The sequence below is a fragment of the Galeopterus variegatus genome, unplaced genomic scaffold, assembly GCF_000696425.1.
Source record: "Galeopterus variegatus unplaced genomic scaffold, G_variegatus-3.0.2 Scaffold598, whole genome shotgun sequence".
In the NCBI taxonomy this organism is placed as follows: domain Eukaryota; kingdom Metazoa; phylum Chordata; class Mammalia; order Dermoptera; family Cynocephalidae; genus Galeopterus; species Galeopterus variegatus.
Genome location: NW_007726709.1, coordinates 539,295 through 554,932, shown reverse-complemented (window position 1 = coordinate 554,932; position 15,638 = coordinate 539,295). Strand labels below are relative to the sequence as shown.

General features: G+C 52.2%; 2 protein-coding genes across 2 annotated transcripts in view; both read left to right on the top strand.

The window, feature by feature from the left end:
• Positions 1 to 2,416, top strand: part of ST3GAL3 (ST3 beta-galactoside alpha-2,3-sialyltransferase 3) — a 32,975-nt gene extending 30,559 nt beyond the window's left edge. Inside the window, exon 7 of the mRNA XM_008570399.1 lies at positions 1,388 to 2,416. Within this exon, the coding sequence (XP_008568621.1) occupies positions 1,388 to 1,477 (90 nt within the window). The 3' untranslated portion in view covers positions 1,478 to 2,416. The remainder of the gene's footprint in view (positions 1 to 1,387) is intronic.
• Positions 2,417 to 6,779: 4,363 nt separating this feature from the next.
• ARTN (artemin) overlaps positions 6,780 to 15,638 on the top strand; it is a 10,065-nt gene continuing 1,206 nt past the window's right edge. Inside the window, exons 1-3 of the mRNA XM_008570403.1 lie at positions 6,780 to 6,839; positions 7,210 to 7,348; positions 7,420 to 7,521. Coding sequence (XP_008568625.1) covers positions 6,780 to 6,839; positions 7,210 to 7,348; positions 7,420 to 7,521 — 301 coding nt within the window. The remainder of the gene's footprint in view (positions 6,840 to 7,209; positions 7,349 to 7,419; positions 7,522 to 15,638) is intronic.

Genomic DNA, 15,638 nt, shown 5'->3' with positions numbered 1-15,638 from the left:
GGGGGGGGGGGGGGGGGGGGGGGGGGGTTGCAGTTTGCAGATGGCAGAGTATAATGACAGAAGCCAGAGGTTTTAAGGGAGTCTGGAGGGACAACCAGGTGTGAGGAAGATCCTGCCACCTTCAGACGCTGTGGAGCATGGGGCATGAGGGAAGAAATAGTCACCACTTGAGAGGGAGCCTGAGGAGTGCTGTCCTGCAGGGCAGCTGGGTTTATGTTCAGAGAAGAGGGATATATAGGGGAATTTGCTGAAGACTGCCTGAGTTTCAGATCAAAAAGATTTGCAAGGTTAGAGAGGGAGACTGCATCAGAGGAAAGGCTGGACAGTACCCTAAGTTCTTAGCACCAGAAAAGTGACCCATTAAATTGTTTTGGTGAGGCTCAGAGCTGACAAATGCAACAGAGAGGTCAGTTGGGTACAAACTGTGGTAAGGCCAATGGCATGCATTCCTTCATGCATTCAATCAAGTCTTTTCCATTCTTTGAAAGACTTAGTCATCAAAGCTTCCCAGTGAGAGTACTGGGGATAGGAAAAAGCCCTAACCTGGGTGCAGTCTTCCCCAGGAAAGCCCTGGAAGGCCACATCTTCCTTGTAATTTCCACATTAATAATATTAGCCACTTCTAGCAATTTTGAATTATACAGTACATTATTATTAACTATAGTCAAATGTTCTCACCACGAAAAAATGAGTATGTGAGGTGATGGATATGTTAATTAGCTTGATTTAATTATTCCACATAATTATACATATATCAAAACATTACATTGTACCCCATAAATATCTACAATTATTGTTTGTCAATTAAAAATAAAATTAAAAAAAAAAAAAGATTAGTCTCTTCTCCTCAGGCCCCCTGGCTCCTGTGATCCAGGAGGCAGGATTTCATCAGCTGCCCCCAGGCCTGGAGAGTGAATTGCATCAGGCCAGAGAATGACTCAGCCACCCTTGCTGTTGGACTTAATGACTCACATTGCCTGCCCTCAGGGTGTCTAAACCTAGGTGCTGCCCCACCAGAAGTGGGTGAAGTCTGTGGGAACAAGTTCCTTCCCCCAACACTGTGGAGGGGGGTTGGGAAATTTACACTTCCCAGGACTTGGAAGAAGTCAAGAGGCATAGTTCTTCTGGGATGGGGAAAGGGGTACGAAGGTTATTTTCTTCAAGTCTTGGGAAGGGAGGAGGATGCATTTAGTGCTCCTAGAGCAGGGTCATCATTAACTTGTAGGCACAACTGATTACAAGCGTCTGCCTTCAGATTTCCACAGTCACAGAGCACCGGAAGGTGGGCTCCAAATCCAGAAAGATGCACTAAAGATTACAGTGGGGCTGCTCCCCAGCAGCCACCTGAGCTGCCCAACTGATCACTTCTCCACCTCTTTCCTTCCAGTCCTGGACGCACAATATCCAGCGAGAGAAAGAGTTTCTGCGGAAGCTGGTGAAAGCACGTGTCATCACTGACCTAAGCAGTGGCATCTGAGTGGGCCCAGCACGTGGCCACAGAGGCCTAGGCACTACCACGAGCAAGGAGCATCCACCGCCACCTGCGCAGGAGTCTTCAGACCCAGAGAAGGACAGTGCCAAGGGGCTCCAGGGGCGGTGAGGCCTTGGCAGGGCAGCCGGAGCTGTGCCTACTCAGAGGCCAGCCTCAGAGACCAGCACTCAGCCTCATTTTTGGCCTGGGCCCTTGAAGCCCGAGGGCCAGGAGGCTACACTGGCTGTGCCCAGCAGGCCTAGCATGCAGGAGGTGGGACATTAGGCGGCAAGGCTGCTACCGGAATAGTTTCTCCAATCAGTGTTTGGCGTATTATCATTTTGTGCATTTGGGTAGGGGGGAGGGTAGGGATAATTTATTTTTAAATAAGGTTGGAGATGTCAAGTTTGGTCCACTTGCCATGCAGAAAGAGGCCCACTAGAGGGCCCATCAGGCAGTGGTACCAGTAAGCTCCCTGTAGGGTGGGAGTGCCACAGCTAGCCTGTACCCTGCTTTGGGCTACAGGGAGAGCAGGATCTCATGCCAGCCCCCTTTAGCTCATGACACTGTTTAGCCTTTCTTGGGGAGAAGATGGGGTGTTCCCACTCACCAGCCTCTAGCTGTTCCACGGGGAAACTGGAGCCATTCCTTTGCAGCCAACAAGACAGCCCCTGGGCTACAGCAGAGAGAACTTTAAAGTCCAAGAGGCAAGGCCTGGTCCAGCCCAATGGGAATGGCTCCCCTCCCCAGCTGCAGCTGATCCACGGGACAGTGCCCTAGGCCTTGACTGACCAACTTGTCAGATGTTCTGGGTTTCAGCAAGGAGACTGCCAGGTCCATGGGTTCTGCCTTTAACCTGGACCAGCGGGCAGTGAGTTACCCAGGCTATGGCAGCCATCCTGGGCAGCCCTCATGGAAGCAATAAAGCTCTTCCCTGAAACTGGCCTCCTTTGGCTTTCTCTGACTTTCTTGGAAGCAACAGGAGCCTGGGGCCTCAGCAACTATGCTAAACCCAAGGGGCTTCTCTCCAGCCCACAGATCCCTGGGTCCCTTTCACTTCTCATGTCAACTGCAGGACCTTGCTAGTCACCTAGAGGCCTCTGGACTTCTCCTGTCCCACACAGTCCTGTATCCTTTTTGCCTTAAGAAAGAAAGACCCATGCTGCAAGTGCCTCCTAGAGGAACCAGGGGCAGAGGATTGGAGCCTACAGCCCTAGGACAGTGCCTCTGAGGCACCACAGCCCTAGCTCTGCGGGGACAGAGATTTCTGCAAGCACAGGAAAGATACACTGCCAAGCCCCCAGCACAGAAAAACCCACAGGCCTTGCCCACTCCTGACACACCTGCTCCGCCCTGGAAAGGACATGCCCCACCCCCACTACTAGCACATTGGCACACTTTCTCCCTCTATCCCCCCTCTCTTCCTACACAGAACTGGAAGGTACACAGCCCAGCTCTAGGCATCCTCTGGCAAACTTTAGAAAGGACATCCTCCCACCACCTCACCGCCTCAGAGCCCTCAAATCTGATCCCTCCCTTCCCCAGCATCCCCAGGCAGGCCTGAGAATGGACAAACTTGCACTTAAGGCCTTGGAATGAGCTTCCTGCCAGACATTGCTACTGTGACAGTCAGTGGGGGGTTAGCCCCCGCCCCACTTTCATGCCCACCCCAATCCAAGAGTCCAGGCCGCCCCAGGCCTTCCCACTGGGAGCCCTAAGGAAAGTCCTGGCCATCCCGAACACCACTTTCCCACATGCCCTCCTACTGCTGGGGTCTGTCCTCGGGCAGAAGCCTCCTCCCCTGAGGGGAAGCAAGCCCCTGAGTAAGAGACAGGCAAACCCAGAAACGGCCTCCGTACTCTGCTGGAAACAGGGTTGCTACAATGCACAACTCCAATGCACATATTCCTGCCTGGATGGTGATCCCTGGAGTTAGTGGTACAGGGCACAGGCTGCATACCTGTAAGTGGTGGCCCTGGCTGAACACACCCCAGCGAAGCAGTCCAACTGGGCAGCCAGTTGTGGAAGGCAACAGGGAGCAAGCTGCTCCCTGCAGTCTGACTTTCAGTCCCCACCACTGCACAGAGCTATGCTCAAACGCTGTGGTTCTGAGCCCCAGCCACACACCGAATCACCTGTGCAGATTCTGATTCAGGTCTTGGGTGGGGCCCGGATGTGGGTAGTTTTTTAAGGTCCACAGTGGTTCTGATGCATAGCCAGGATGCAGCTGGCCCACACACGTTCCCCGAGCACTCCCATCTCCACCCACATCTTCCAATTGTCAGCTGGTCCGCAATTCCCAAATCCATCACCAGCCCAGCTCTCTCCACTTCACTCCAGGCTACAAATTCAGCTGCTTCCTGGACACTTCCTCTAGGATAATCCACAGGCCCTTCCAACTCAACAGGTCCCACACTGAACTCGTGAGCTCCTGCCTCCGACCTGCCCCTCCTCCAGGGTGCCCCAGCTCTCCCCACACCTGCTTCAGACCTCACCCTAGATCCCCATCAGCCTCATTTCTCCACCTCTTTTCTCCAAACCATCTCCCCCACTGTGCCAGACTCATCCACTGAAATACATATCTGATCACACCATTCTGCTGAAAACCCTTCAGCGGTCCTGAGTGTCATTGGGATAAAGGCCAGACTCCTTAGCATGACCATTCCATCCATGTTACTCACCCAACTTCCACCCCACCTGCCAACTTGCCATAATTAGGCATCTGAAATGCTGCCCTCCAACTCTTACTTCCAGCCTCAGCTCAAATGTGACCCTCTCCTTCTTCAGTCCTGGGCACCCACTTCTACCAGTTATGCCCTTGCTGTGCTATGGTGACAGTGGCATTTGCATGTGTTTTCCTACTCCAAGCCCCAGGCAGCACAGGAAGTGACATTGGGGTAACTGGAGCAGACTCGGACCTTGAACACCCCAGCACAGAGCCTCACCAACTCAATGGGGTGGGTGAACCGTCTGTTGAGAGAATAAACTAATGGTGGATCAGAGAGCATGGAGCGGTTGCCGCGGAGCAGCCAGCCAGGACCCCCAAGTCGGCACACACCAGCACACCAGCAGGAGGGCAGCCCAAGGCCGGGACTGGCTTGTCCCCTCCCTCCCCGCCCTCACCCTCTCTCCCGCCCTCGGCCCGGCCTCCCAGCTCCCTACTTCGCGTGTCTACAAACTCTGAACTCCCAGTTTCCGCACCTCTCTGCCGCCTGCGTTCTGCATTCTCTGCATCCAGGGTCCCCTCCCAGCTCTACCCCCCACCTTGGGGGACCTAGCCAAGCCGGGGGGGACCGCATCCGGCAGGAGGAGCGGCCAGGTGAGCCCTGAAAGGTGGGGCGGGGCGGGGGCGCTCCGGGCCCCACCCCAGGATCCGGTGACGCCGGGGCTGGAATTTGACACCAGACGGCGGGAGGCAGGAGGCTGTTGAGGGATGGAGTTGGGCCCGGCCCCCAGACACAGCCCACGGGCTCCGCCAGCAGCAGGTCCCTCTGGCCCCAGCCCTCACTGCGACCTGAACCCGGAGCACCACACCGGAGGTAAGCCAGCCCTCTTGCCCACCCCCTGGTTCCAGCCCTGGATGGACTTTCCTGGGGCGAGGGGGAGCAGGCAGGACGGTCCCCCTCCACTCTTTTTCGCATCCTGCCTCTTCTGGGCCTGCAGCGCAGCTCTCCGCCCCTCCCAGCCCCTTTAGTCCCTTTCGTCGCTTGTTGGACTGTCTAGCCCTGCCGGCCCACTGTAATGTGAGGCTCCCGCTGCCGCTACAGGGCGCAGTCTGGCTGCCAAGGCCGCACTTTTGGCTAAAAGAGGCACTGCCAGGTGCACAGCCCTGAGCATGAGCCATCTGAGCTGCAGGGGAAAGCCCAGCACTGGTCCCAAGGAAAGTGCCTAGAAGAACATGGCGCAGTACCCCCCTGGTGAGTAGCGGGCTGGTGGATGGGGGGAGGCAAAGGCTGAATGACCAAGTGGCCCCAGGAGGCAAGGAGGGAGAGATAGGGCCTGAGCTGCTTTTAAGGGATCTGCTCCTGGGCTCCCCCTAGCGCAGAGGGCCCTTAAGGCTGCCTTGCCTGGCTTACCCTCCATCAATGAGATTAGTTGCTGGCCTGGCCTGGGGGGTCGTGAATCCAGTTAGCTGCCAGGTAAACACCTGGCCCTTGAGAACCACGTCAGAAAGGCCTGGGGAGCTCTGTCCCACAGGCCTTTCTGTGTGCAGGCATTCTGCGTGCTATGGCATGGGGGGAGGATGACAGCTGGAACCCAAGAGAAGGCTGGGTAATGAGGTCTTGTGAAGGCTCTGGAGCCCCAGAGGAGTGTTTGGGAGTGCCAGCCAGTGGGGGTTCACAAAGGCTGGCTCATGGTAGAAACTTCTAGGAGCAAGGCTAGTCTGCCAGATCCACAGGAGGCTGGAAAGGGGACAGACCCGAACCAGCTCTTAGGGTGGCTCAGCTCTCAGAGACCAGGCTGGTATGGAGGACTGACTGGTCCTCCTGGGAGTGGCTCAGGCCAGAGTCCAGCTGAAGGTATGGAAAAGCCCACCCCTCTTTAAGTCTGCAGGCTTGGCAGACTCTGCCCCCTGGTGGCCTTAGGAAGCCATAGCCCAGGCCTCATGTTTTCAGAAGACCCATCAGCACCCACCTTCTGCTGACTCTTAAGGGACATCTGTGGTCAGAAGAGAGAACTTTGGCAGCTCTGGGTCCAGAACAGAGATCACAGAGGAGCAAGGTGCAGCAGCACTGGGTGGGCAGCATAAACTGAGGCCTGGGCTTCACGGTCATCAGATGACTCTCAAAGTAGCCAGCAAGCACCCAAGTCCTTCCCCAGGCCTCAGCTTCCTCCCCTGCAGCATAGGGTGAAGGTTCCCTGTAGGAGCAAGGGTGTCCTGCTACCACCTTCTCCAGCCAATCCTGGCGGCTCCAGCCCTGCAACACAGAGCAGGAAGGTTCTGGGAAAAGAGGAACCCACCACCCGCTGTGTGGGTCTAGCCTTGGAACCTTAGGTAATCTCTGAGCTTCTCTGAACCTTGTTTGCTTGCCTGGAAAAAGGGGATTAAACCATTTACCTCGTGGAGTTGTGCAAGAGGGAATAACTGCAAAGCACCTAACACATAGCAAGTTTCTCAGTACAGCTACTTCTTCTCCTCCTGGGTTGAGTCCAGCTATCCAAGCCCCTTGCCCCTGGCCTGGAGAAACTGAGATGGATGGATGATCCCCTCAAAAGATAACTCACCTCTCAATTTGCAAGCTGCCTCAAGAGGAGTGTGGGGGAACAGGTCAACAAAGGCTGATGGGAGCTCCTGGTGTTGATAGACATGGAACTTGGACTTCGAGCCCCTTCTGCACTGCCCCACTGCCCCCGGTCTAGGCAGCGGGTGAGTGATTCTCCCAGTGACTCTCAACTGTATTGAGGAAAGGTGGCTTGATTGGGGAGGGAGAGCAGGACTTGGCCTGGGCAGGGGTCATATGTGGGAGGGGAAATGGTCAGGGAGGGGCCAGACTCAAGGAAGAAGGAGCAGGATTTCTCCGTATGGTCGGTGCTCTTAGGTCATTCCTCCCCTGGGCTCCTGGAGGCAGCAAACCCATTATGCTTGGACCTAAGCCCTCTCTGAGCTCCACTCCACCCTATTAGGAGCCCATCCCCTCTCTGATCTCAGCCCGAAGCCAGCCCCTCCCTGAGCTCCCCCCACCCCGAGCCCACCAGGGTGCCCTCTTCCTCCCTGAGACTCCACTTTGTCCGCGCAGCCTGCCCTGTGGCCAGCCCTGGCGGCTCTGGCCCTGCTGAGCAGCATCGCGGAGGCCTCCCTGGGCCCCACGCCCCGCAGCCCGGCCACCCGCGAAGGCCCCGCGCCAGTCCTGGCGCCCCCCGCCGCCCACCTGCCGGGTAGGTGAGAGGTCGAGGGGGCGGGGGAGGGGCTGGCCCAGGACAGTGAGCCTGACTCGGTCTCATTCCAGGGGGACGAATGGCCCGCTTGTGCGGCGGAAGAGCTCGGAGGTCGCAGCTGCAGCCTCCCCGGCCGGCACCCCCGCCGCCCGCACCCTCGCCTGCTCCCACTTGTGGGAGCTGGACCCCTATTTATTATTTCTAAGTTATTTATTTACTTCTGTGGCTTGTCAGATCCTTTGTGGGGGGATGAGAAGAGGCTGGATGGAGACCATGCCCTGACCATCCCACTCACTCACTTTGGGCTGACTCAGCAATCACGGACCTGGCCTGGATCTCTGACGGCTTGCCCCCACCCAGCAGTCCTGGGATGAGAGACATGGAACACAGGCAGAGGGGTTGGCAAAGGTGCATTCACTAGTCCTGGCAGGCCAACTCACACCCCCCTGCACCGTCCCCAGCACTTGGGGCCATGGGTTACCTGTGGGGAAAGAAACTACAGAGCCTTCAGTGGAGAAAGCCCTATCCTCGTGACCTCTGGCATCCTTGAGGTCCCTGTTTAGTGGGTAAAGTCACAGAGAAGCACACATTGCCCCACCCGACTCATTGTTCAGTATCCTGCCAACCAGGGAACTATCTTGAAGGCACCCTGACAGGTGCACACACTGCCTCCACTTGCAGATGGTCCAGCCTGGGAACTCACTACCTCCATTCCACGAAGTAGCTCAGGGCAAGACAGCATCTGAGAAAGGGCTGAGGATAGGGAAGAGGAAGCAGTGGTATGCTAGCTTGAGGTAATAAAGCACAGAGTTTCATGGTGATAAGAAGGCCAGAAAGGACTGAGGGCCCCAGAGAGAACTGCAGTTTGGGTGATGAACATTTATTCATTCAACAAATGTATTAAGCTCCCATTATATGTCAGATACCAAGCAGACACAAGGATACAGAAGTGAAAGTGACATGATCCCTGCCCTTAAGAAGCTTAATGGAGCCTTGTACAGGCCAGCCACCAGAAGAAAAAAAAAAGTTTGGCAAATGTTATGAAAAAGGACAGGAAGCTAAGAGGTACACACCTTGATCTGGAAGAAAGGAGAGGTCAGTGCTGACCCTGGCCTCTCATATTGTCCCCAAGTCATCTCCAAAAGGTCAATGCAATCCCCTGAGCTTTTCTGCATGTCCTTTAAAACCTTGTTTCCCAGATCCTAAACATTTGTACTTGGGAAACCTATGTGATTTTGGGAAATAAGATGAGGCATGTATTTGGAAAGGATGCTAAGTCTCAGGAACTGTGGAACCTCCAGAGGGTTTGTCAGGAGGCAGTGGGACATGCTTGCCTGGAGCTGCAAGGGGAGATCTGGGCTGGGTTGGTTTAAGAGGGGCCACACAGAGGCAGTAGCTGCAGCCAGGGTGGAGGAGAGCACCACAAGAGTGACACACGGTTGAGCGTGGGGTCCTCAAGCATTTAACACTGTTGACAGAAATTCCTTCCAGTCTACCCATGTGCCTGCTGCTTAGGCACAGGTGCCCCCTTCGCCCAGGCCGGAATGACGAGCTGGCAGAAGTTCTCTGAGGGCTGCGCCCATTCTGGGTCAAGGAGGAGAGACACGTCTGTGCTCCCACTCTCCTGTGGTTGCTGCCCCAGTTCGAGTGCTCCCAAAACTTTGATGCTTTTGCTGCCCTCAAACATCCCCTTGGCCCCTCTCTCTGCCTCCAAACTGATTCAGAATCCTCAGTTTCCACCTTTCCTCCCCAAAGAAAATGGCATCAGTGCCACACAGTTTGCAGAGGGCTGGTTGGGGGCGAAGGGGGACATTCTGTCACTTCCGGGGTTCTTGGGCCAGAAAGCGCCCTGCTGGAGAGACTTCAGAGCCTTCAAATCCTCCAGGCCCTGCCACTCAGTGGACATCACTGCTCTCAGCCACTTAAAGGACAGAAAGCGCCCTGCTGGAGAGACTTCAAAGCCTTCAAATCCTCCAGGCCCTGCCACTCAGTGGACATCACTGCTCTCAGCCACTTAAAGGAGACTGACCGATGCCATTTCTGACAATGCTCACAATGAGAAGGTCAGGTCAGAGCCCATGCCAAAGGTGCTGGCTCTTGACACACCCCAAATTGCCAGTTCTTGACGAAGTAGAGCCTCCCAACTGGAGGCTACATTCTGGGCCCCCAGAGAGCTTTTGTCCAACATCTCTCAAAGTCCCGGATGAAACAGCAACTTCTCCAAGAACTCATTCCCACAATAACTATCCTCAATTTGCAGCTCAGAACCACCCAAATCCCTCTTTAAAATAAATAAATAAACAAACAAAGCTGTTTTCCCCATGGGAAACAGACTGCAGACCTGCACCTTTGTTTGCAACATAGCTGAGGTAACCTGTCATGTGACCACATCAGGCAGCACACTGTAGCTCCTGAGGCCACACGTGGCTCTGGTGCCTCCATTTCTGACTGGCTGTTTTTACACATTTATAAAACTACATTGCCCATTGAGTGGTCTTCCCGGAACTAAGGCATGGTCTCCTCCAAAGGAGTATGAAGTTAGCAATTCTTGCAAGACAGAAACTAGGCAGCTTTAGGCTGGCCAGTTAGCTCAGTCGGTTAGAGCACAGTGTTCTGTAACACCACGGATCCCCATACTGGCCAGCTGTCCCCCCCAAAACCACAGCAAAACACTATAGGCAGTTTTGAAATGACAGTTTTTTCAGCTCCAGGGAGCACCTAAAACTTCCTTCTACATTTGTTTCAGTCAGGAATCATGGCTCCAGGGTCCATGTACTACCCCTGCCCGCAGCTGCCTGGTCCAACAGATGCCCTTTCTAATGACTTTCCTCCTTTATTTGTCCGGGAACTACCTGCCACCTTTTCCTTGGCTAGAGAGCCCTGTGACACAGGTGTGTGGACTGGCTGACTAGCTGAGGTCTCGTCTTGAAAGGGAGAGGTTGGGTAGAAAGCCAAGAGATCAGAGAAGAGATTTAGGAGAATTTTTGCCATGTGATCACACCTTTCTTGTTCACAGGCAAGAAAAGTCCTCAACCTGTTTTGGAGTTGCAGAATCCCTTGAGAATCTTATGAAAGCTAGGGACCCTCTCCCCCGCAAAAATGTTGAAAAAGTCACTGATATGTAAGTCTGGGAAACAATTTTAGGGGGCCATGGATTTTCTGAAGTTCATTAAGAGGCCCCTTTGGAGTCCATGGCCCCCAAGGTATGATGCCCTATTCTAGATTATTAAAGTCTCCCTGTAACTAGATTCTTTCATCTGTACTCCATATCTCACATCAGGACTCTCTGTCTCAGTTATTTACAACTATCCCCTTTCTTCAACCTTTTTCTATCTAAGATCTATTTTACCTCTGTATTTATACTTGCTCAAGTATATCCCATCATAAAAAAATTGATACTGTGATTAATATATATACATATACAGACACACGCACACACTTATGCTTCTACTTCTCCTTCACTAAAAGAGCTGTTGCTGAGGTCACAGTAGCCATTGTCATTACTAAAGCCAAAGGCCATTTCTTGGAGTTTAGTCCTTTGAACTCTGGGAAGCACTCAATTTTCTCAACTGTCCTTGAAGACCTGTCTTCCCTTGCTCTCTTGATCCCGCACTCTCCTGGTTTTCCTTTCACTCCTCCAGCCGCTCCTTCTCAGACTACTTTTGGGTTCCTCTTCCTCTCTCTGCCTCTTGTGTATTCCTCAGGACTCTGCTACTGGCTCTCTCCTCCTCCCATTTTCCTTTTCCCCGAGCAGCAGGTCTCTATTCCCGTGGCTACCACCTCCCTGCTGCCGATGCTCACATTTTACCTCCAGCCTAGAACTCTCTCCTAAGCACTAAGTCTGCAATTCCAATACTTCTTCCTGCATATTCTTGGAAACCTCAAGCTAATGTATATGTCCTGATGTCTTCTGTTGGCTCCTGCAGATCTGCTCTCCATCCTTCTCCACCCTGCTCTGTGCCGACGTCAATGAGCTTCCCTACTGTCCAGCTTCCAAACTGCCTCCGGCGTTCCCTCCTCAGTGAGTGCACCGATGACACAAGCCAGAAACTCAGGCCGCGTCCTAGACTTCTTGAGCTCTGTCACATCCCTTATCCATGGGTCACGAAATCCTTAGATCTTGTAGGTCCATCCCCTTTTCTTTATCCCCAATGCCGTTCTGTTGAAGCCTTCATACTTTTCCAGGCGGTTTATTGCTCATCCTCCTAACTGTTCTCTTTGTCTCCAGTCTCAACTCCCTTCAATCAATCCCTTCAATTTTCAAACCAGTAGCCAGAAAAGTCACCATTCTCTTAACATTAATTGAATACTAACTGTCATGCATTGGGCTAGTTGCGGGGATTCAAAAATCAGTGAGAAACATATTCTGCCATCAAGGAAATCATAGTTGGAGGTGGAGGTGGGAGTAGGGTTGCCAGATTTAGCAAATAAAAATATAAGACATCAAGTTAAATTTGAATTTCAGATAAACAATACTTTTTAAAAGTATGTCTCATGCAATAAATGGGACACACATACAAAAAAATTATTTGTTGTTTAGTTGATATTCAAATTTAACAGGGTGTCGTGAATTTTTTCTGGCAACTCTAGGTGGGGATAAACAAGTAAACAAAAATACAACCAGTATTAAAACACCAAGGCACCAAGGTCAAGGGTTTGGATCCCTGTACTGGCCAGGCACACAAAAAAAAAAAAAAATGCAATCAACCATTGTAAGTTCCCCAAGTAGAAGTGTGACTGGGGGACAGGTATGTATGTCAAGGAGGAGGAGGATTCTACAGTCACAAAGAGGAATCAGTTCTACCTAAACAGAAGGGGAAGAGGGGCCAGGAAAGTCTTTGTGGAGGAGGTGCCATTTAAACTGATTCTTGAAAATTGAATATGTTTGCACAAAGTGAATAAGGGGCACTGAGCCTGTGCTGGTTATTGTGTATTGCCTTTATTGCCTCTCAGCTCTAAATTCACCCTTTTCACTGCGGCTCTGTCTTCTCCAGCATGGTGTGGATCTCAGTCTTGGGCGGGGCTGGAGGGGTGAAGGCTTCTTCCTTAGGCTATCTTAGCCCTAAGACTCTGCTACTCTTATATCCTTTAGCATTCTCTTTCTTACTAGCCAATCCCTCATTGCTTCAATCCCGTTACAGTTCAAAATTCTTGTATTGAACTTTCCATGTGTGCTTACTGTGTACTTTCTCTCCTGATTGGACCCAGACTGACACATAGCCTTCTTGACAGAGGTAGAACCATGAACAAACGCAGGGAAGCGTGAAACAGCCTGGTGTGTTCCCAGGATTGCCAGCAATTTCATGAGAGGGTCCTCATTAAGACAAAAGGCTGGAGAGATCATTAAGGACCTTGAATGTCATACCAAGGAGCTTGGGCTTTGTCCTGAGGGGAGCCACTGAAGGGTTTTAAGTGGGATTGGTTAGAGATGTGTTTCAGATGGATCACTGTCTACTGTGTCTAGTATGGACTAGAAAGGGCAAGGCATGGGCCAGTTAGAGCTGTTGCAGTTAGTGCTTTAGGCAGCAAGTTCTGGCATGATAATTTAGGGCAGAAGCAGTATACAAAGACAGATGAGATGTGAGGCACAATACGCAGGACTCGGTGATAAGCTGGTTGTGAGGGCTTGATGAAAGAGATGGTTTCCAGGTGTGTGGCCTGGGTGACTGGTAAGGAACACAGAGGATGTAGTATTTTTAGCATGTGATATGGATAAGGTGTGGGGGAGATGGTGAGTTCAGTTTTGTACATGTTCACCTTAAGGTGCCTGTGACATCTTCACAGGGTAGGGAGGCCAGAGGCAGCTGGCTATGTGGGTCTGGAACTCAGGACAGTAGTCTGGGCCAGAGAGAACTGAGAGTCACCAAGGGAGTGGCGAGATAATGAGGGAGAAGAGGAGAAGCAGAGGCTAAGACTCTGGAGAACCAACATTTAAGGAACACGTTGAGGAAGAAGGACAACCCACTGAAGGAGACCAAAAAGGAGTGGCGAGGGTGGCAGGAAAAAAACAGGTTCACTGACAATTGGTTTGCAAGGGGTCCCTGAGCTTATGAGAAAGAAGGCAAAGCCCAAGGCCCGCTCACCATGGGAAGTCTATTTGGAAACATCTCTATGAGGCCAGGACCCCAAATGGCTATGCCGACAGTGTAACGGTGAACTAGAAATAAACTTCCCCTTCTCCTGCCTAACCTCTCTCCTTCAAACCAGGGGACTTCAAAGAAAATTGCAGCATCCAAACTTGGTGCTAAGTGGAAGAGGCAAAAATCTCCCCTGAGAATTCTTAACTACAAGCAGGCCCTCATCTGGTTTTGCAGATTAAATACACACCATTTCAGTAGGCTGAAAAACTTCAAACTGATCATTTAATTTTACATGGACATGGATTGTTAGTGGTTCCAGGTGACTAACAGAAGCTTCCTCTGCCCCTCTCCTGAGCTTTGGGTTGTTCTCTTCTGAATCTGCAGACTTCTCCCAGGGTTCTGGCCCCAATATGTCTTGCTCTTATCCCTCCGAGAAGAACACTTCTGTAACTGGCTCCCAAAGATTCATCCCCCACTTGGCTCTAAGCTATCCTGCACTGCCATCCATGTCTCCTGGAGATCCCCTTTGGTCTGGCCCCGAGAAATACCCCCAACTCTCCCCAAGGCTTCAGTCTGTCTGTCCCAGGTAGTATTTGTGAAGCATGTTCAGAAGCCATTATTGGTGTGACTTGGCTTCTTTCTCTGCCAGGGAACTCCCATGGGTGAGAAGGAGACCTGGATTAGAAGCAGGAAGAAAACTCATGCTGACCAAGTTGTGTCCTCTGGGCTGAACCCTATTCATGTATCATCTGTTTGTTTTTCCCTGAAGGAATTATTGTTCTCTCTAGGAAGAGGATAAACAGGTTTTAAACCTAGGCCTAAGTCCAGAATGTATGCTCTTAACCATCCTCCTCGCTGCCCTCCACCAGTGAAACCTCCAGCTAGCACCAGACCAAGGGTATTTCACACCCTAGGCCCAGGCTGGCAATCAGTTACTTTATTTTGGCTTCCTGTTTCCTCCTTCCAAATGTCTCCTGCCTCTATTCTTTCCTCCTTCAATTTATCCTCCATACTAGAAACAGATTTTTCTAAAGTGCAAATGCAATCATCATTGCCCACTTGAAACCCCATCATGGTTTCATATTGCACTAAGGATAATGTCCAAATTCCTACAAGTCTATTACTCCCAACTTGTCTTTCCAACCTCATCTTTGTTACTCATCCCCTCACCCTTACTCACCCCACATATATCCCCTTAAACTGAACATAAATTACTAGCTGCTCTTCAAACACTTTCTTGGCAAAGATTTGTTGAATGACTAGAGTCCCACTGGACTTTGCTTACCAGCTAAGTGAACCCCCTCCTCCCCAGGATCTCTCTATTCTTCAAGTGTAGATCAAGTTCCGCCTCTTCAGGGAAGCCCTCTCAGGCCTCAGCAGCTACTGCCAATTCCAGTTTTCTCCATTTGAACACAAGTACAAGAGATCCTTTCGCTTTAAGTTATCATTTTTTCTCTTCCCTGCTGGGGTAGCTGGCAGGAGTTAATAAAAAGAAAACTGGGGGGATGAGAGGCAGGGACTTCTGGGGCTTGCAGCAGACCAGATGGATGGCAGGTCTCTGCCACCAGCATTGTGACCAGAGGAAAGACATGCTTTCCCAATCCTGGGTTTTCTTTTCTCACGTGAAAATGAATAAAAATACCCACCTCACAGTTGTTGAGAGAACTGAACCTAAGGTATGCAAAGTACTGCTCCTAGCACTTAAGTGAGAGCTGCTTTTATTCTAATTACACATAAAGAGAAGTTGTTTCCAGGAGCCTTATGAAATTCCCCGAGCACTGTCCATGGTATGGTTTTTCTGGTTCCTTATCGGGTGGTCCCGAGAACCTTCCTTTTCCATTCCTTAGGCGCGCCAAGCCCCCTTTTCTCTTCTCTGGGAGGTGCTGACGCCTTCCTCCCGGACGGCCGCTTTCCTGAGCCAGAGGAGGCGCCTGCAGCTGAGCACCAGGGTGACCTGGGTCTCCCTTCACCATCCTCCAGCCAGGGCTCCCACCTCCAGCCCTTGGCCCCTTGCGTCATATTCTCCTAGGGAGTTGTGCCGCAGCGCCCCCCGCCGGTCTGACCGGCAGGGCCCGTCGGCCGCGGGAGGCCTGAGACAGGCAGGGCTCCGTGGGTCCCCAACCCACGTGCTCCCGGCCGCCCCGCAAGGTGCAGCCTTCCGGGGGTGCGCAACACGGACTACACTTCCCAGGGGGCGCAGCGGCGGGCGG